The sequence below is a fragment of the Myotis daubentonii genome, chromosome X (assembly GCF_963259705.1).
Source record: "Myotis daubentonii chromosome X, mMyoDau2.1, whole genome shotgun sequence".
Taxonomy (NCBI): Eukaryota; Metazoa; Chordata; class Mammalia; order Chiroptera; family Vespertilionidae; genus Myotis; species Myotis daubentonii.
Window position 1 is genome coordinate 4,250,334 of NC_081861.1, and position 19,194 is coordinate 4,269,527.

Genomic DNA, 19,194 nt, shown 5'->3' on the forward strand with positions numbered 1-19,194 from the left:
TTTACATGCATTTAGCACTTTATTAGCCCATTAATCCCCACAACAGTCCTAGGAGGTAGCTTATTATTATCCTACTTAATAGATGAAGAAACTGGGACACCAGAAGGGTAAGTAATTTGCCTACAGTTACAGTCAGTGAGTGGCTGAGCCAGCATTCAAACCTAACCAGTCTAGTTCCAGTCTGTAATTTTAATCAAATGCTATAATCGACCCCCCCTCCCCAATTTAATGGTACTACTACTAATGTCAGTCATTTAGCACTCTGTGCCAGGCACCATTCCAAGCCTTTTCTACATGTTTACTCATTGAATCTCCGTGACAAGGTAAGTCACTGTTCTCATTCTATGGGTGGGGAAACAGTGGCCCAGATCAGTGAACTGTCTGGCCCCAGGTCACACGGCTAGTCATTAGTGGGTAGGGATGATTTTTGTGAGGGTTTAAGAACTCTAAGGAGGTTACCTTTGAGCTGAGACCTGAAGACAAGAAGGAACCAATTTCCTGATCAATGGTACAATGCATGGAAAGGAAACACCGCAGGAGCCACCATATCTATGAATGGGATCTGCTGTTATTCAACAGTGTTGGGCACTTATTGTGTGCCCAGGGTTTATCTGGTGATTTGGTAGTCTGCCCTACCTATTTAATGGGCATTGATGGCCTTAACATTCCAGTGTCCTTCTGGGAGGGACATAACCTTTGTATTAATATATAATATTTACATTTTTATATATTATATAGTAATTTAAGCATCCTGTTCCAGCACTGCCCTGAACTCATTACATAATTCATATTCTCTGATTTTGATAATGCACATTGCCTTTATGAGGTGAGTACTATCCCCATTTTACAGCTGTGGAAACTGAGGCACCTGTCAAAAGCATTATGAGCCTAGATTTGATTGGACCAAGGCAGCCCTGGTTCATGTGCAGTTAATCAGGGGTGGGGAGGAGGCAAATACATTTCCCCTGGGTTTCCCCTGTGGCTCCTATCCTTGGCCTTGGTCTTTAATTATTCATGAACAAGAAGGGGTGGTCTTATTGCCATGCTGGAGTATCCTAATCTCTACTTGCTGGGCAGGGCTGTCCATCCAGCCTCATGCATAATTCAGGATAAGTGTGTGTGACCTTTCTTGACCTCCCTGAGTTTCCAGGTTAAGCTGCTGCAGCATCGTTATTCATTATTCATGAGCGAGGGCGGGGTGGCGGGGGCGGGGCGGAGGTGTGTGTGTGTGGTATTTTCCCTGTAGTAGCCCTATTTCTTTTTTTTTTTTAAATATATTTTATTGATTTTTTACAGAGAGGAAGGGAGAGAGACAGAGAGTCAGAAACATCGATGAGAGAGAAACATTGACCAGCCGCCTCCTGCACATCCCCCACCGGGGATGTGCCCGCAACCCAGGTACATGCCCTTGACCGGAATCGAACCTGGGACCTTTCAGTCCGCAGGCCGACGCTCTATCCACTGAGCCAAACCGGTTTCGGCTGTAGTAGCCCTATTTCCCTGCTTGCGGGGCGGACCTGACCTGCCCCTTTTGTTCCATCCCACCGGGATTAGTGCATTATTCATGAAAGATGTGGCCTCGGTCTCCTTGGCTTCCGGGCTGCTGCAAATTCATTCATTATTCATAAGCAGCGAGGCGTGGCTTCATGTTTTTTTTTTTTTAAAGATAGTAAACACACTAACTTTTTAAAAAATACATATTTTATTGATTTTTTACAGAGAGGGAGGGAGAGAGATGAGAGTTAGAAACATCGATCAGCTGCCTCCTGCACATCTCCCACTGGGGATGTGCCTGCAACCCAGGTACATGCCCTTGACCGGAATCGAACCTGGGACCCTTCAGTCCGCAGGCCGACGCTTCATCCACTGAGCCAAACCGGCTTCGGCGTGGCTTCATGTTTTAACATTGACTTTCTGGTTGGCGGGTGTTAGTCAACCAACCACCCGGCTTCATGCATAATTCATGACCAGGAAGTGTGTGTTTGATGCCCTTTCCTGGTTTCCATAGCAACGGCAATATATTCATTATTCAGGTTTAATGGGGCGTGGTCTGTTTTACCTGTTTCCCTACCTGCTTTCCTAGTTAGTGCCATAGTGGCCACCAGATGGAGCTAGTCCCCTTCGAACGAGTCACAGACGGGCAGGGACCAAAATGGGCGCGGTCTACTTGCATCCGGGTCCCTGGGGGTGGGGCCGAAGGTTTTGTTCCGGCCTCGCGCTCAACGGCCGCCATCTTGTGTCGGCTGCTGAGTTAAAGGAGGTGGCAGGGACGAGCACAGCCACTACAGCCGGGGGAGGAGAAGGCGGCGCAGGCAGCGGCGACTCTTAGCAGCCCAGACAGCGAGGAGGAGGAGGAGAAGGAGGGTGGCGGCCGAGCTCGGTTTCGGCTCCTAGAGGAGTTGGCGGCGGCGCGACCCGGGGAACCGGCATTGGTAACGAACGGCTGCGCTCAGCGCCTTGGCAGGGGTTTCGGGATGCATGGGAGGGGAGCGGGCCAGCGCTGGGCCCGGCGATGTTGGGGCGGACTGTGCTGACTGGGATGCTGGGGATCCGTGGAGGGGGGCAGATCTTGGGGCGGGGCCGACATTTCCCATAAGGGACCAGCCAAGGATTAAAGGACCTTCTCTAGAATCTCCCTTCATACACCCGTAGATCGTCATTATTTGCCCTCGCAAGCTTCCAAGAGGGATCAGACCCTGGGGAGGAAGGGTTCGTAGGCTTTCATTTCTGAGCTCCTTCTCTAGCATCTTCCGTCAGACACCCCGCCACACACACATGCACAGTCTACCCTCGGAGCTTCCAAGGGGACTCGACCCTATGAAAGGCCATTGGGCCTGGCCTTCATGTCTGACACCCCTCTTCCACATCTCAGGTCTCCTGGCCCGAGCCCAGCGCTTCTATTCAGAGGGTCCCTTCAGCATATGTCTTTAGAGATTCCTTTCAATTTCTAGAACCTGCTCCTAGAAACCATCTCTACTATAAAGGAATGCCTCCTTTTTCATGATCCCAGTGTTCTCTTCAGAGACAACCCCTTGCAGGCCTCAGCATCTCCCCCATCAGATACACCTAACCCCCAGTATCTTCCCTTAGAGCCTCCCAGGGGATCAGGCACCAGAGAGGATCTGCTTAGACACATAATCCTCCATCAGAGATCCCCATGCCAGCATCTGCCCTCGCAGACCCTGTTGGCTCCTAGCCCGCTCCACCAGAGACTTGCCTCTCAAACCCCACCCTTTTTCACTCAACCTCTGCCTTCAGAAGCAGACCAGCATTCCAGCCTCTCTTACGGATCCCTTAACCTCCCATCAGGCTTCAGAATCTACCCTTAGAACCTTTCGAGGTCTACACCATCTTCAGTCAGAGGCCCTCAGCTTTCATTTTCAGTTTCATAGGAACCCCGCATCATGGTCAGATGTCCCTTCCCTCAGCAGTCCTAGTTGTTCTCCAGGAGAGTAGAAAGCCCCCTTCTCAGCCTCTGCTCTCCAAGCCTCCATAGGATCCCACATAATCAGTCAAAGAAACCCAACCCCACTTGGTGACATAGCCGGTATCTGCTGACTGAACTTTTTAGGCCCAGAACTATCTGGGCTCAGGCTCTCCTTTCTCCCCCCTCAGAGAAGTTGCAATCCCTAGCCTAGCCTACATCGATGAGATCTAAACAAGGCCTTTGTGCTCCAGTAGAAATCCCTTCCCAGCCCCACCCTGGGCCTCAGCATCCACCCTCTTAGCCTCCTGGGACTCTGGCATAGATGTCAAAGACACCTTTCCCCCTAAAAGCCCCTATCTTTTTTCTGTGCAAGTCCTTATGTTTTATCAAATATTTCTTTCTGCCACCTGCCCCCCAAAAGAACCTCAGGACCCCAGCATCCTCCTGATGGAAAATACCCCTCCCCCCAGGCCCCAGAATTTTCCTGCAGCCTCTTGTGGCCCCAGAATCCCCCACCCATTACCCAAGCAGCTTCCCTCCTACCTTCTTGTAGCCTCTGGGGACCTCCAGTGTAATTTCGTGGCCCTTCCCAAAAACTCCCTTTTCAAAAATCTGAGTCTTACCAACCTGGCCCGCCCCATCCCACCTGGCCCCAGGGCTTCTAACATCCCCTTCCTCTGAGCCTCCCTGGACTCAGACAATTGCCTCCTGACTCCTCTCTTTTCTGCTCCTGGGGACTTGTCAGTTAATCCCTCCTAGGAGGCTTAACAGGCCCCAGCATCCTGTGCCCTAGGTTCATCCTAGTAACCTCACCCTGTGCCTGCCCTCTCTCAAACCTGCTCCAGGACTCCTACCTGAGACCTTCTCTGGTTTGAGTGGTAGAGAATGTGCAGGCTTCAAAGTCACCAGTATGGAGACCTCAGGCAAGTTCTGAAACTCTTGAGTCCCCAGTTCAGCTTTGCTGCACAGTTGATAGTGTTTGCAGTCTGAGCATATGTTGAGGGAGAAAGGATAGCAGTTTTGTGTTGGGGGTGGGAGATCTTTAGCTCCTCCTTGGGGTTTCTGCCCAGACCCCTTCTGCTTGCCTTGAGACTGGCCTGTTTCAAACCGCTGCAATTGACATTCACTCTAGAACAATGAACCAAAACCTGCTCAGGCCCTTGCTGCTAGCGTGAGGGCTCCAGAGGTAGAAGCTGAAGAAACTAAAGATCTCTCAGGCCCTTGATCATCTCTGATTTAGTGAGCTGGGCGATGGTGTGTCCCAAACTAGCAAACCAGTGACAAGGCAAAGAGTTAAGTAATGCAGGCCACTGCATGTGCCAAGGGAGGAGCTTGCTTATGTGCTCAGATCACTGAGTTCTGCCCACAGAACTTGATTTTTCTTAACCTTCCCAGAAGCCCCTTGAGGATATTTCCATTTGTCCCCACTTTTGGAGAAAATGGGGCTCAGAGGAAATAAGATCCCCAGGTCAGAGAGCCAGTAAATGGAAAAATACAATTTGCCTTTTCTCCCTAATTCACCACATCTCTTCCTACCTTGGCTGGTTAGTAGCATTCCTAGTAATATAGCTGCCTGTCTCCCGCCTTCTGGCTTCTCTCTCACCCCTCATCCCTCAGCACTGGGCCCTAGGCCCTGAGCTGGGTCCTGATTCTATTCCCTCAGGAAGCATTTGGCAGACAGTCCCACAAAGCCCTAGGCAGGTGATTGGCCTTTGTTTTCTTTGTGATGTGGGCATAAGGTTATCGGGTCCTTGGGTATTGTTAGGATTAGACAAAACCCTTTACTCTCCGACTAACAGGCAGTAAGTCCTGGGTAGATAGGAGGGAGCTCCTGTCGTCTTGCTTAGCGCTAGAGTGTGACAGGTGCCAAGATGGAATTTTACGTGCAGCGGGGGGCACTCGTGTGATTGTGTGTCAGAACGGCCCCGTGTAGAACAGAGGCCCCTCGGGAGCCTTAGAGGCCAGGGGAAATGATTCTCCCGCGTCTGTGTCCAGTCACCGGCCCCACCCCCAGGTTTCATTTCCACAGCTGTCTGTATTGTTCTGTCTCTGGCACCTAGTGTGTGACACTTGGCAAGTTAACTTGCCCTATAACCTCAGGTTTTCCCATTTGTCTGGCAAAGATGCTCAACCTGATCACACTGGGAGGCAGCCTGGACTCAGGCATAGCAGATCTTGGTCTGGGTCCAGCTTGATCAGTCTCTGGGAACCTCAGTCAAGTCACCACACATCCCTGTGTGATTTTTTTTCCCCCTTCAGTGGGAGTTAGGGAATGTTACTGAGAGCATTCCCACCCACATGAGGGTGCCCTGTGAGCAAAGTGCATAAAGTGCTTAGTATGATGATTAGCCCAGGGAGGGCTCTAATAAGCACTTACCATTGCTAACCTGCTTAAGGGACTCTGTGAAGACAAGGCTGGGGTGGGGGGTTCTCTTCTCTCCCTGCCAACTTACTGGCCTGGGTGTCTCCCAGAGCTGCGCTGGGAGGAAGGGGAGGGGGTGGACGTTGTAAAACTCCTCCCTTAGCCCCTCTGGGAACTGGGTTCTGTGCCATCATGCCACCCCGATGGATGTCCAAGCTGTGTTTCCCTCCCACACCCCTGTCGCCAGGGTTAAGGGAGAGGAGAATGGCTGCTCGTTCTTGCCCACCTGCTCTGGGCCGGGCTCTGGTCTGTGTTCTTTCTCAACAACTCCATGGGGGTAGGTAAGTGGTATTATCAACCCGATTTTACAGGTGAGGGAACTGAGCTCATAGAGCAGCAGTTCTCAACCTGTGGGTTGTGACCCCTTTGGGGGTCGAACGACCCTTTCACAGGGGTCGCCTAAGACCATTGGAAAACACTTTATAATTACATACTGTTTTTGTGATGAATCACTATGCTGTAATTATGTTCAATGTGTAACAATGAAATTGGGGTCACCACAACATGAGGAACTGTATTAAAGGGTCGCGGCATTAGGAAGGTTGAGAACCACTGGCATAGAGGTTAAATGTGATCTGATAAGGAGTGGCAGGCTGACCTGAATCTCCATCCCTCCTCTGAGTTCCCCACAAGCACATTCTTGTTACTCCTTTCACCTTAGGAGTGGTGTCTCCCTCATACTGGGCTAGGGAGAAAGGCCAGTGGCCTGGTGGTCAGCAGCATGGATTGCAAGCCAGACCACCTGGGTTCAGATCTTAGCTCTGATAGCTGTGTGACCCTGGACAAGTCGCCTCACCTCTCTGTACCTGTCTCCTCCTGTAAACTGGAGATACTAGCCCTTAAGTCTTCCCTTCCCCTATAGTCGCCACTAATCAACAGACACATACGTGTTCATCAGGCCCACCTGACCCTCCTTTTTCCATCCAGATGTCCAGCTCGCCGCTGTCCAAGAAACGTCGCGTGTCCGGGCCTGATCCAAAGCCGGGTTCTAACTGTTCCCCTGCCCACTCTCGATTGTCTGAAGTGACCTCGGTGCCAACCAACGTGAGTGTCTTCTTCCTGGAACTGGCAGGTGGGGTGGTGGTGGTGGGAATATATTTTGTATCACTGTCCGTACCCTACACCTTCGTGCTTCCTTGACCCTGTTCTTGCCCTCTATCCCTAGGGAATGGCAAAGAACGGCAATGAAGCAGACATAGATGAGGGTCTTTACTCCCGGCAACTGTGAGTGGGGCCTAGGTTGGACGGAGAGGTGGGGGTGGGGCTCTGAGAGGATGTGGTCAGGAGGGCCAGGCCCTGACCCTGCTTGCCCCCCTCACCTGGCAGATACGTGTTGGGCCATGAGGCAATGAAACGGCTGCAGACATCCAGCGTACTGGTATCAGGCCTTCGGGGTCTGGGTGTGGAGATTGCCAAAAACATCATCCTTGGTGGGGTCAAGGCTGTCACCCTCCATGACCAAGGCACTGCCCAGTGGTCTGACCTCTCCTCCCAGGTACCTCTTCCTGACCCCTTTTCCTCCCCGCCAAGGCCCCAGGCTCCACAGCCACTTCACTTCATCCCCCACTCTACTTTGCAGTTCTACCTGCGGGAGGAGGACATTGGTAAAAACCGGGCTGAGGTCTCCCAGCCCCGCCTCGCTGAGCTCAACAGCTACGTGCCTGTCAGTGCCTACACTGGCCCCCTCGTTGAGGACTTCCTTTGTAGCTTTCAGGTACCCCAACACAGCCCGGCCTCCTGCCCAGTTCTCTCAGAGCCCATCTCTGGTGTGTTCATTTGTCCAGTGTTTTTAATGGGCTGGCCTTGTGCCAGGTTTCATGCTGGTGGTGCATCTAGGGGGTGCAGGCAGGATTTTAGATCCTAGACCTGCCTTGGGGCAGGGGCATGTGGACAGAGCGCATACTGGAGCCAGACTGCCTTGGTGTGAATCTCTGCTTCTATTAGTATGACCTCAGGCAGGTCACTTAATCTGTGCCTTTTTCCTGTTTGTAGACTCAGGAATGGCAGTAAAACCAACCTCAGGGTTTTTGTGAGGGCTAAACACTTAGAATAGCAGCTGGCTCTGATAAGGGCCATCTGGTTGTTTGTTAAATAAAAACTTGGGCCAGAAAGAGGAACCTTGGGAGCTGAGACTGCCCCAGGGTGTCCCGGCAGCCGGGACACACTGCCATGGAACCCTGAGGTGTAGGGGGAGGAGCTCACCCTGGTGGGGAAGAGTACTCATTCAGGCAGAGAGCAAAATCCCAAGGATCCTGGCTGAGTAGGCATTGTCTTGAGAATTGGGAGCGAGTGGGTGTGGTAGGAGTGAGCTCAGACTTTGGCTGGGACAGTTTTACCTCTTCTGCATCTCACGGGGCATGGCAGGGTTGTAGGCAGGCAGCAGTGGGTGTTGGCAAATGAATGAGTCAGATGTTCTCCAGACTCTTTCTTCCCAGCTGCCTCTTTACTTTGCCTGGTGTGTTCTAGGGATTCCTAGGGATTCGATTTCTCTTGAGTCTCACCTTTTCGCCTGCTCTAAGTCTGATACATAGTAGCTAGATACTCTGCCTGAAAGAGCTGAACCAGCAAAGCCTTCCAAGCCCTCCCTGACCCCTCCCACCAACCTTCCTCCATTACTCCCACCTTTGAGCCTCTGCCTTTCTGCCTGTCCACAGGTGGTGGTCCTCACCAACGCCCCCCTGGAAGACCAGCTCCTGGTGGGTGAGTTCTGTCACAGTCGTGGCATCAAGCTGGTGGTAGCAGACACACGAGGCCTGTTTGGGTGAGTGTCCCTACCCTTTTCCCCCAACCCCTACCAGGTCTAGGTCAAGACCCCCAAGCTCTCACTGCCCTCAGCTACCCAGGTTTTATCTACATATTTATTTCCTCACCCAAGGATATTTTCCCATTGATGTTTAGAGAGAGGGAAAGACAGAGAGAAACACAGCGATTGGTTGCCTCCTGCATGTGCCCTAAGGGCCTGGGCCGGGGAGGAACCTGCAACCAAGGTACATGCCCTTGACCGGAATTGAACCTGTAGCCCTTTGGTCCACAGGATGATGCTCTATCCACTGAGCCAAACTGGCCAGGGCAGCTACCTGGGTTTTAGCTTCTGTGTGTTCACCTCCCCATGTGGCAAGAATGCCGTCCAATTCCCAGTAGGGATGGGCTGAGTTTGCTCAGCAAGTATTTGCAGCATTTTGAGGGACATATGGGGCCCCCCTCTGCATGGAACTCAGGCATCAGCCCTGTTGTCCCCTCTACAGGCAACTCTTCTGTGACTTTGGAGAGGAAATGATCCTCACTGATTCCAATGGGGAACAGCCACTCAGTGCTATGGTTTCTATGATTACCAAGGTGAGGAGACCAGCCTCAGGGGTCCTGGCAGGCAGATGGGCAGTAGCAGGCTTTGTCTGCTCCTGTTACCCTAAGCGTGCCTCTGAAGACTCATTCTTCCTTTAACCAGGACAACCCTGGTGTGGTTACCTGCCTGGACGAGGCCCGGCACGGGTTTGAGAGTGGCGACTTTGTCTCCTTTTCAGAAGTACAGGGCATGGTTGAACTCAACGGAAATCGGCCCATAGAGATCAAAGTCCTGGGTAAGCTAGGGCCGTTGGGGAATTGGAAAATAGGAGGTGTGTCCCTGGGCTCTGAGCAAGAGGAGTTGAACCAGAAACAGTCTGAGTGGCTGAGTTGAACCAGAAACAGACCCTAGGGGTCCAGTCACAGCTGGTGGGCATGGGGGAGAGGTGCTGTCTTGTGTCGGAGCTGATCCCGGGAGAGTAGTTCCCTGGTATTTATGCCGAGGGGGAAAGGTCTCTGGTACTTGAACAGAGCAGATCAAAGGATCCCCTTGTGTCTGAGCTGATTTGGACAGGGAGAAGGGAATGTCTTCCAGTGTAGACTTGGGGTCAGGGACACGGGGTCCCGTGGGCTCAGAGCTGGATCTAGGGCAGAAGGGAGATGGTTTCTGATGTCCAAGTGGGACCTGGGGTGGAGGAGAGATGGTTCCTGGTGTCTGAGCTAGATCATGAGTGGATTTTTCCTTAGCTTGTGGGTGTTGTGGCTTTTCGGGAGGGTAGGCAGCCTGACAGCTTCCCCATCTCCCATAGGTCCTTACACCTTTAGTATCTGTGACACCTCCAACTTCTCTGACTATATCCGTGGCGGTATCGTCAGTCAGGTCAAAGTACCTAAGAAGATCAGCTTTGTGAGTATGGAGGGTCAGGGGCTCTAGGGGTGGTTCTGGGAATTTCCAGGTTCTCCATTCCTCTCTTCTGGTTCTGATGTCCTGCCTCCCACAGAAATCTTTGCTGACCTCTCTGGTAGAGCCTGACTTTGTGATGACGGACTTTGCCAAGTTTTCCCGCCCTGCTCAGCTGCATATTGGCTTCCAGGCCCTTCACCAGTTCTGTGCTCAGCACGGCCAGCCCCCTCGGCCCCACAATAAGGTAGGTGGATGAGCCAGGGCAGGTGACCTTGGCACTGAAGGCCCACCATGCCTCTCTGCCTCTCCACCCTTACCCACAGTGGTCTGATAGGTGCATTCTTGGTTCATTCTGCCCCACCAGGAGGATGCCACAGAGCTGGTGGCCATAGCCCAGGCTGTAAATGCTCGAGCCCTGCCAGGAGTGCAGCAGGAGAGTCTGGATGAGGACCTCATCCGGAAGCTGGCATATGTGGCTGCTGGGGACCTGGCACCCATCAATGCCTTCATTGGGGGCCTGGCTGCCCAAGAGGTCATGAAGGTCAGCATGGGTGTAGAATGGCAGGGTTGGGGATGGGCCAGGCACCTCCCTGACTCCATCACTTGCTATTCTATGTTTTGCCCGCATTAACCACTGACCACTTTCCCTCTCTTCCCCTGTTTCCAGGCCTGCTCTGGGAAGTTTATGCCCATCATGCAATGGCTGTACTTTGATGCCCTGGAGTGTCTCCCTGAGGACAAAGAGGCCCTCACAGAGGACAAGTGCCTCCCGGTATGTGAGTGTGGCCCATGGGGAAGGCACCACTGGGGGGATCGTTTCTGGTAAGGCCCCTCTTTGACCCTCTTCCTTCTCATTCCCCAGCGCCACAACCGTTATGATGGGCAGGTGGCCGTATTTGGCTCAGACATGCAAGAGAAACTGGGCAAACAGAAGTACTTCCTGGTGAGTGACACCCCCCCCCCCCCGGACACGTTGTCCCTCACCTCTCCTGGCCTGTGGCTATCCCTTCAGGGGTCTCCTGTCTCCTGAGGGAGGGTCTTTCGGTTCTTATACCTCTATCACATGCCTTTTGCTGTTACCTATCTTGAGGCAAAGCCTAGTGCAGCCTTCTATTAACCCCCCTCTGGTGCTGCCTCCCTCACATGACTGGTTGGTTATTTCGTACAGCCCTGAGACTTAAGTATATGGCACTAGACCCTCATCCAGGCTCCTACTGTCTTTAGGGGGAGTGAGGAGTGATGGGTGACTCTAAGCTAGTCTGCATTAACCAGGCTCTGTCTCTTGGCTGCTTCCTAGGTGGGTGCTGGAGCCATTGGCTGTGAGCTGCTTAAGAACTTCACCATGATTGGGTTGGGCTGTGGAGAGGGTGGAGAAGTTGTAGTCACAGACATGGACACCATTGAGAAGTCAAATCTGAACAGACAGTTTCTGTTCCGGCCCTGGGATGTTACGGTAAGTTGGGGACGGGGTGCTTTTTCATCTCAGCGTTCCTCCTGTTCTTTGTTCCCATTCTGGAAAGGAGGCCTTTCCGCCTTTTCCTTTCCTTCAGTTTCTTCTCTCTGTCACTCATTCAACAAACATTTATTTGAGTAACCTTCATTGAATCTATAATTTTTCGTCTGTTTTTCCCCCCTTGACCTCTTATCAGTGCTGTTGGGACAGTATGTTGGGGGTCTTCCAAACTACCCCCAAGTTCAGTGACTCACTGAGAGAACTCACAGGACTCAGCATATAGTCAGTCATATTCACAGCTATGAATTCTTCCACCAAAGAATGCAGAGTAACATCAGCAAAGGGAAAGGGCACTGGCGGTGAAGTCTCCTTTCCCAGTGGAGTCGCACAGAACACGCTTAATTCCCCCCCCAGTAGCCAGTTGCAACATGTGAAATGTTGTCAACCAGAGGATCTTTTTAGAGACTCAGCACCCAGGGTTTTTACTGTGGGCTGGTCACATAGGCACCCTCTGCTGGGCACATACCTAAGTTGCAGACGTCCAGAAGGAAAGCAGGTGTTGGGCACAAACCACGTTGTTTGCATAGGTAGTCTAAGCGCACAGAGTCTCCTTATCAGGAATGGTGAGAACACTCCCCAAATCCAAGTTCCCAGATGCCAGCCAAGGGCCAGCCTTCCAAGCAGGCCTTTCCTCGGGGAGTGCTTTATGCCTGCTAGGTTCATTGTTCTCTACGCACATGGGAGCTGGGTTATACAGGGATCTAGCTGGGAAGCTGCCTGTGGGGGACAACGTCGTTTATAGTTCATGATAAATGCAGTGCACAGGAAATAGCAAAACATGGGTTTGCAGGGTTTTTTTTGTTTTTGTTTTTGTGTTTTTTTTTTTTTGGGTTTGCAGTTTTGATCACTGTGGTTGAAGAAGGGTCTGCAGACTCGAAAGGTGTTAGGGAGTAGGGTAGTGCCCAGGCCATGATCCAGAGTGGGAGGGTAGTAGGAGATGACATAGAGGAAGTGGGTCAGCTCCTTTGACCCTCAGTGGAGGTGGGTTCTGGGGTATTGTTATGAGCAGAGGAGGGACAGGACCTGACTTGGGGCTTTGAGAGCATCCTGCTTATCTGTGTGCTTACATCCTGTTTTATTTGTGGGGGGAGTACCCCAACCCTGGGTGCTGTTACCTGAAAGAATAATAGATGTTGGGTAGGCAAAAGACCAGATGGGTCACCTGTTGTCTCCAGTCTGTGTCTGGTCACTGCTTCCCTTTCCACTGAGTCCCTGCCACATTCATCACAGCCCCAGCCATGTGGCAATGTCATGGACTGTTTCCTGCTAAACCAGGGAGCCTCCTGAGGTTGGTTTGGTGAATGCACAAATAACTGAGTTCTATTTCCCCATTCCCACCCTCACCCTTGCCAGAAGTTAAAGTCTGATACCGCTGCTGCGGCTGTGCGCCAGATGAATCCGCATATCCGGGTGATAAGCCACCAGAACCGAGTGGGTCCTGACACGGAGCGCATCTATGACGACGATTTCTTTCAAAACCTGGATGGGGTGGCCAATGCCCTGGACAACGTGGATGCCCGTAAGTTTAGAGGCGGGTGAGGAGGTCAAGGGCAGATGGTGGTGTGTGTGTGTCAGGGGTGCCTTTCTGTCCTCTCCTAATGTCCCTCCCGCCCGCCCCAGGCATGTACATGGACCGCCGCTGTGTGTACTACCGGAAGCCACTGCTGGAGTCGGGCACATTGGGCACCAAGGGCAACGTGCAGGTGGTGATCCCCTTCCTGACAGAGTCGTACAGCTCTAGCCAGGACCCGCCTGAGAAGTCCATCCCCATCTGCACGCTGAAGAACTTCCCCAACGCCATCGAGCACACCCTGCAGGTGATTAGCTGGGGGGTGAGGGAAGGCAGTCAGCACCCTGCCTCTCGACATCCAGGGCCCTGGCCTTGAGGTGTCACAAGCCTAAGTACATACAAGATGTGCTTTTTCTCCAAACCTTCGTCCCTCACTTCTTATCCAGCAGCCTAGATTTTTAGCATGGTTGGTTCTTTTTTTTTTTTTTTAACTTTTATCTTAGAATTTTTTCAGCATGTAAACAAGTATAAAGAGTAGTATGGTGAACTCAAATACCACTCGTCATCTAGATTTAACAGTTGTTCCTGTTTTGTCACATTTTCTGCTTAGATTTATGGGGTTTTTTTCTTTGTGCTGAAGTAAGTCATGGACATCACAACACTGCACTCCCTGATACTTCAGTATGCTTCTGTAAAGGGAGGATGTGTTTCCACATACAAAGTCTCAACCTTGACTTTTTTTTTTTTATTGAGGATTAACATCAAGTAAGGTACAGGAAGCTTAGGAATACTTTATTTTCATTTTTAAGTGGTTACATTGACTATTGTAACCATTGGTTTCTAAGTTGAGGTGCTAGGGGTGGGGGAGTGGGGAAGTTTAGGAGCAGTGTTTGAGGGGGGCTTTCCTTCTCCCAGAGCAGTGTTCTTCGTATTTGATTTATTCACTGATGGTCTTTCTGTAATGTCTCTGGAAACCCACTTTGTCAGCCATTGCCCCCAAGTAATTCGTTTGCTCTGCCTGCAGTGGGCTCGGGATGAGTTTGAAGGCCTCTTCAAGCAGCCAGCAGAAAACGTCAACCAATACCTCACGTATGTACCAAATGCCCCCTTGCTCCTTCCCCTGCCTACCAGCCAAGGCATCCTGTCTGCTTTCCTCAATAACACCCAGCACCAGGGAAACTTCACATGAACTAGTGAATGCTTGGGCTTCATACCACTGCGGGTCAGGACTAGCTTTCTGAGGAAAAAGTGGGGTTTCCCTGGAGCCCACTGTAGGGCTGCTATGTAATCCTGCCCCTTTGACCACTCCAATTCCTGATAGAGACCCCAAGTTTGTGGAGCGGACCCTGCGGCTGGCGGGCACCCAACCCTTGGAGGTGCTGGAGGCCTTGCAGCGCAGCCTGTTGCTGCAGCGGCCACAGACCTGGGCCGACTGTGTGACCTGGGCCTGCCACCACTGGCACACCCAGTACTCTAACAACATCCGGCAGCTGCTGCACAACTTCCCTCCTGACCAGGTAATGCCCACTTGCCAGGTCTGACAAAATCTGAAATAAGAACCTGCTGTGGGCTTCCCCACCCCAACCACGTGGCTCCTCCCGGTCATTAGTCCAACTGTGGCAGGTGCCCCAAGGCATGGGGAGCTTGTTTTTTCCATTCCTTTTCCTTTGAGCAGGAGACTTTGTTCCCCTTACTTGTGCTGTGGGCTGAGTCATACCGACTTCCAGGGCTATAGGGATTATGGGGGAGAAGTTTTGGAGTTGAGAGCGCAGGAATCTGTGTGGATTCAAACCCCAGCTCCATTTGCACTTGGGCAAGTCACATAACCTCTTTGCACCTCGGTTTCCTCCTCAGTGAAGTAGAGATAATAGTACCTACTTCGTGGGGATTTTTGGAGGACTTATTGGTATTTACTAATACTAAGTTTGTACAGTGTTTGCCAATCCATAAAAGTTAATTGAATGCCTGTGTGTCTTGCACAAAGCAAATGCCCAGGAATTGGTAATTTTTTCAACAAGGTCCCTGCTTCAGCCAGGCATTGGAACTTCCATCTACAGGACCCTGTGCGTGCCAAGCTGTAGTGGGTCAGGGCCCATCCAGGGCCACGGTGAGGAGTTAGGATTTTAAAGAGGCCTCCACTCACAGTCCTTCTCAAAAATCTCTACTCCCTTAGCTCACAAGCTCAGGAGCTCCCTTCTGGTCTGGACCCAAACGATGTCCACACCCACTGACTTTTGATGTCAACAATGTAAGTCTCCTCCCTTGGGGTCTCCTAGGGTCAGTGAGTGGGTGGGTGAGAAGGAGGCAGAGACTCCCCAGATGAGGGCTGATATGCTCTCCCTTCTGTGCCCTGCTTTCTCCTAGCCCCTGCATCTGGACTACGTGATGGCTGCCGCTAACCTCTTTGCCCAGACCTACGGACTGGGAGGCTCTCAGGACCGAGCTGCTGTGGCCACCTTCTTACGGTCTGTTCAGGTCCCCGAGTTCACCCCCAAGTCTGGCGTCAAGATCCACGTCTCTGACCAGGAGCTGCAGAGCGCCAGTGCCTCTGTTGGTGAGGGTTTTTGGCTAGGAGTCGCCATCCTACTTGTCCCCTGCCCAGCTCAGCCTCCCCACTGGTCCTTAGCCCCCCTGGCTCTGCTTTGCGACTCCAAGCCCGAGGCTTCCCCCACACCTGCCTTTGAGCCTCCCTTTCTGAAATGAAGAGGGTTGGTTAGGGCATATTCTCCTTTACTCCCTCTCCCTTACCGCTCGCAAGCCCTCAGGAGAGCTAGCTGTTTATTTTTCTTGTTCCACGCATATCCACCTTGAAAGAAAAAGTGTTGTTTCCTCTTGATCTTTTCATGGAGGGGGGGAGATAAGATATCCACCAATGACCTTTGTCCCTTGGCCTAAGCTTGCTGACCCTTGATCTATGTGTTTATCCAGGTACCCTTCCCTTCCATCTGTCTCCCTCCAGAGGTAATGTGTCTGTACCTATGTTATTCCCCCTGCATTTTCCTTCCATCTCCCCCCTTACTCTCCATATGTCTTCTGTCTCTCGTCCTCTCCCATCTTCCTTTCCAAATATATATCCCTACATGTTCCTCTCTGTATGTTTTTTCCTGTCTTCTCTTTACTTCTTTCATTTACTTTCACCCATATACTGCCTCTTCTTGTATGTATATGGGGTATTTGTAAAATGTATATAAGATCTCCTGCCTATCTCAACCTCTTACATGCCTCTATTCTCCCCTTTCATGTCTTCTTTCTCCCCCTCCATATCATTCCTCTACATCCATGTCTGCATATTTCCCCCCAACTTCCCCTTCGTGTATCTTCTACATCCCCCCTTCCCCATCTCTTCCTCCATGTCTCCCCACCTCTCTGTACATTCTCCCCAAGATCTCCAGCTCTCCCACCTGGATCTCCACTTTCTCGTGTTAAGTTCCATAGTATTTCTAGAGATCTGACTATCCCGCCTCCCCCTTCCTGTTTTCAGGTTTATGCTCTGTTGCCTTGCTTTACTCTCCCCCTGCCCCCTCTTCCAGGATGGCTTTCCTTTTCAAATCCTTTATCTATGTGAACTCCTTTTGCCCCAACCTGGGCTTCTGTTTTCTTCTCGGACCCTGGCTTGGGATCTAAGGAGCTGTTGTGTCTTCTCTCTTCCTGCAGATGACAGCCGTCTAGAGGAGCTCAAGGCGACACTGCCTAGTCCAGAAAAGCTCCCTGGGTTCAAGATGTACCCCATCGACTTTGAGAAGGTGCTGGGTGGGGACCCTGGGCAGGCAAGGGGGTGGGCTAAGCACACGTGGGCTGGGCAGGACAGAATTGTAAAATGTATATAAGATCTCCTGCCTGTCTCAACCTCTTACATGCCTCTATTCTCCCCTTTCATGTCTTCTTTCTCCCCCTCCATATCATTCCTCTACATCCATGTCTGCATATTTCCCCCCAACTTCCCCTTCGTGTATCTTCTACATCCCCCCTGGGGATCTGGAAGCGGCCCCAGGCCTTTGTAGGGCTTGGATCACAGGCTTTCCATGCGGCCTTGAACAAATAGGTGTTCCCAGCCATGCCTTTGTGATCTGAGAGAGCCCAGCAGGTAATTGCAGTGTCCCCGAAGGCCAGGAGTCCTCTTCCTCCTCTGATCTCATTATCTTCCTATACTCCCCCTGCCCATAAAAGGATGACGACACCAACTTCCATATCGACTTCATTGTGGCTGCATCCAACCTTCGGGCAGAGAACTATGACATTCCCGCTGCAGACCGGCACAAGGTGAGGGGATCTAGACTGATGTGTCACCCCCTCCCAGGCTTGAGTTCCCTGCATTCCATCCTTTCTGTAGACTGGGCGCATCCTCCTCCTCAACTACAACCTTCCTTGATTTCTCCTGCCCTCACAGAGCAAGCTGATTGCAGGGAAAATCATCCCAGCCATCGCCACAACCACAGCCGCTGTGGTTGGCCTTGTGTGCCTGGAGCTATACAAGGTGGTTCAGGGGCACCGAAGGCTTGACTCCTATAAGAATGGTTTCCTCAACTTGGCCCTGCCTTTCTTCGCCTTCTCTGAACCCCTACCTGCACCCCGTCACCAGGTGAGGGTCTGCATCAGGGGAGGTGGGCTTCTGGTTGGGGTGTTTCTCTCTAGAGCTGGCTCTAGTTTGCCTCACAGGCTTTTGCCAGGTGAGGTTTCAGTCAGTGTGTAGCTGCTCCTTTTGTGTGCCCCTTGTTTTTTTGAGCACCTTCTGTGTGCTAAGCACTGGTCTTATTCTACCTGTGGAAGCCCTCAGAAAAGATGGGACATTTAATAGGAGATTGTTAATAACTGTACAGTAATAGCAACCAGCATTTATTAGGTGCTTACTCTACTAAGTTCTTTTACTTGCTTCATTTATTAATTCACTTAAGTATTTCTTGAGCAACCCCAAAATAGAGCAGGCTAAGGAAGACTTGAGAGTACCGGGTGGTAAGGGGTTGGTTTGGGGATTTTAAATGTGAGATGGCCACAGAAGACCTTGCTGAAAAGACAAAGTTTGAGTCCAATATTGAAGGAGGTGAAGAGACAGACCATGCAGGCTTCTGGGAGGAGGGCATTTCAGACAGAGGGACCAGTCTCTGTAAGGGTAGCAGTGTGCCTGCCTGGCATGTTTGAGAAAGAAGTAGCTAGAGCACAGTGAGTGAGTGAGGGGAGGAACAGAGAGGAGGACTGCAATGATGTAGGGCCTTGTTGGTCATGGCTATCATAAGGTTTCAGTGCTTAGGGTGAGGCGGAAGCCACGAGAGCTTTGGACAAAAGAGTGATCTTGCTTAGCATGTCTGCATAAGTGGAGGGGGAGAGTGATGGGGCTGGACCCCCATAACACTGGTCTGCTTCTTGTCCCCCAGTACTATAACCGAGAATGGACGTTGTGGGATCGCTTTGAGGTACAGGGGCTGCAGCCTAATGGCGAGGAGATGACCCTCAAACAGTTCCTTGACTACTTCAAGGTGAGGCCCCTCCCTCACTCTTACCCCACATAGAGGCGGAGTGTGCATGTGACTGACCTGTCCACCCTTGTGACACGTCCACCCCTGTGACATGCCCACCCCCCTTTCCTCCTCCAGACAGAGCATAAATTGGAGATCACCATGCTGTCCCAGGGCGTGTCGATGCTCTACTCCTTCTTCATGCCAGCTGCCAAGCTCAAGGAACGGTTGGATCAACCGTGAGTTGGGTGGCAGAGCCTCAGCCTGCAGCTATCCCACTCCTGTTCACCACCCTTCAGCTCCTGGGCCCCCACCCACCCACCTGCCCTTCCTCTCTCTCCCTTCTGCCTCCCTGACACTCTGCTGCCCTGCCCCCAGGATGACAGAGATCGTAAGCCGTGTGTCGAAGCGAAAGCTGGGCCGCCATGTGCGGGCACTGGTGCTTGAGCTATGCTGCAACGACGAGAGCGGCGAGGATGTCGAGGTCCCCTACGTCCGATATACCATTCGCTGACCCCAAGTTCCCCTTCTCCAGAGCCCTTCCCGCCCAGGGCTCCCATTTGACTTGTGGCAGTGGCCCAGCTAGCCAAGCCTGGTATTCCCTCATCCCCCTACCTGATCCCTCTTGCCACTGCTTCCTACATTGTTCAGAACCTTGAATCCTAATAAACAGTTATTAACTCGGA

General features: G+C 51.8%; 1 protein-coding gene across 2 annotated transcripts; it reads left to right on the top strand.

The window, feature by feature from the left end:
* The first annotated feature begins 2,212 nt into the window (after positions 1-2,212).
* On the top strand, positions 2,213-19,194 carry UBA1 (ubiquitin like modifier activating enzyme 1). Of its 2 annotated transcripts, XM_059678830.1 has the most exons (27): positions 2,213-2,432; positions 6,777-6,893; positions 7,015-7,073; positions 7,176-7,344; positions 7,429-7,563; positions 8,504-8,610; positions 9,095-9,185; positions 9,295-9,427; positions 9,941-10,038; positions 10,133-10,279; positions 10,400-10,576; positions 10,703-10,807; positions 10,898-10,978; positions 11,333-11,488; positions 12,902-13,067; positions 13,169-13,365; positions 14,083-14,147; positions 14,380-14,575; positions 15,232-15,306; positions 15,423-15,612; positions 15,987-16,019; positions 16,713-16,801; positions 17,226-17,318; positions 17,446-17,637; positions 18,428-18,529; positions 18,647-18,747; positions 18,887-19,194. In XM_059678830.1, exons 2-27 carry the CDS (start codon positions 6,777-6,779, stop codon positions 19,020-19,022), a joined length of 3,210 nt encoding a protein of 1,069 aa, XP_059534813.1. In that variant the 5' UTR covers positions 2,213-2,432; the 3' UTR covers positions 19,023-19,194. The 2 variants fall into 2 exon arrangements, with proteins under 2 accessions (XP_059534813.1, XP_059534814.1); XM_059678831.1 differs by lacking the exon at positions 15,987-16,019.

What these genes read in the sequence shown, in the direction of transcription:
- UBA1 (XM_059678830.1), top strand. Translation starts at nt 6,777, where the DNA reads ATGTCCAGCTCGCCGCTGTCCAAGAAACGTCGCGTGTCCGGGCCTGAT. An exon ending in GGTCTTTACTCCCGGCAACT is followed by an intron (nt 7,074 to 7,175) that starts GTGAGTGGGGCC and finishes CTCACCTGGCAG; the next exon opens with ATACGTGTTGGGCCATGAGG. An exon ending in CCATCTGTCTCCCTCCAGAG is followed by an intron (nt 16,020 to 16,712) that starts GTAATGTGTCTG and finishes CTCTTCCTGCAG; the next exon opens with ATGACAGCCGTCTAGAGGAG.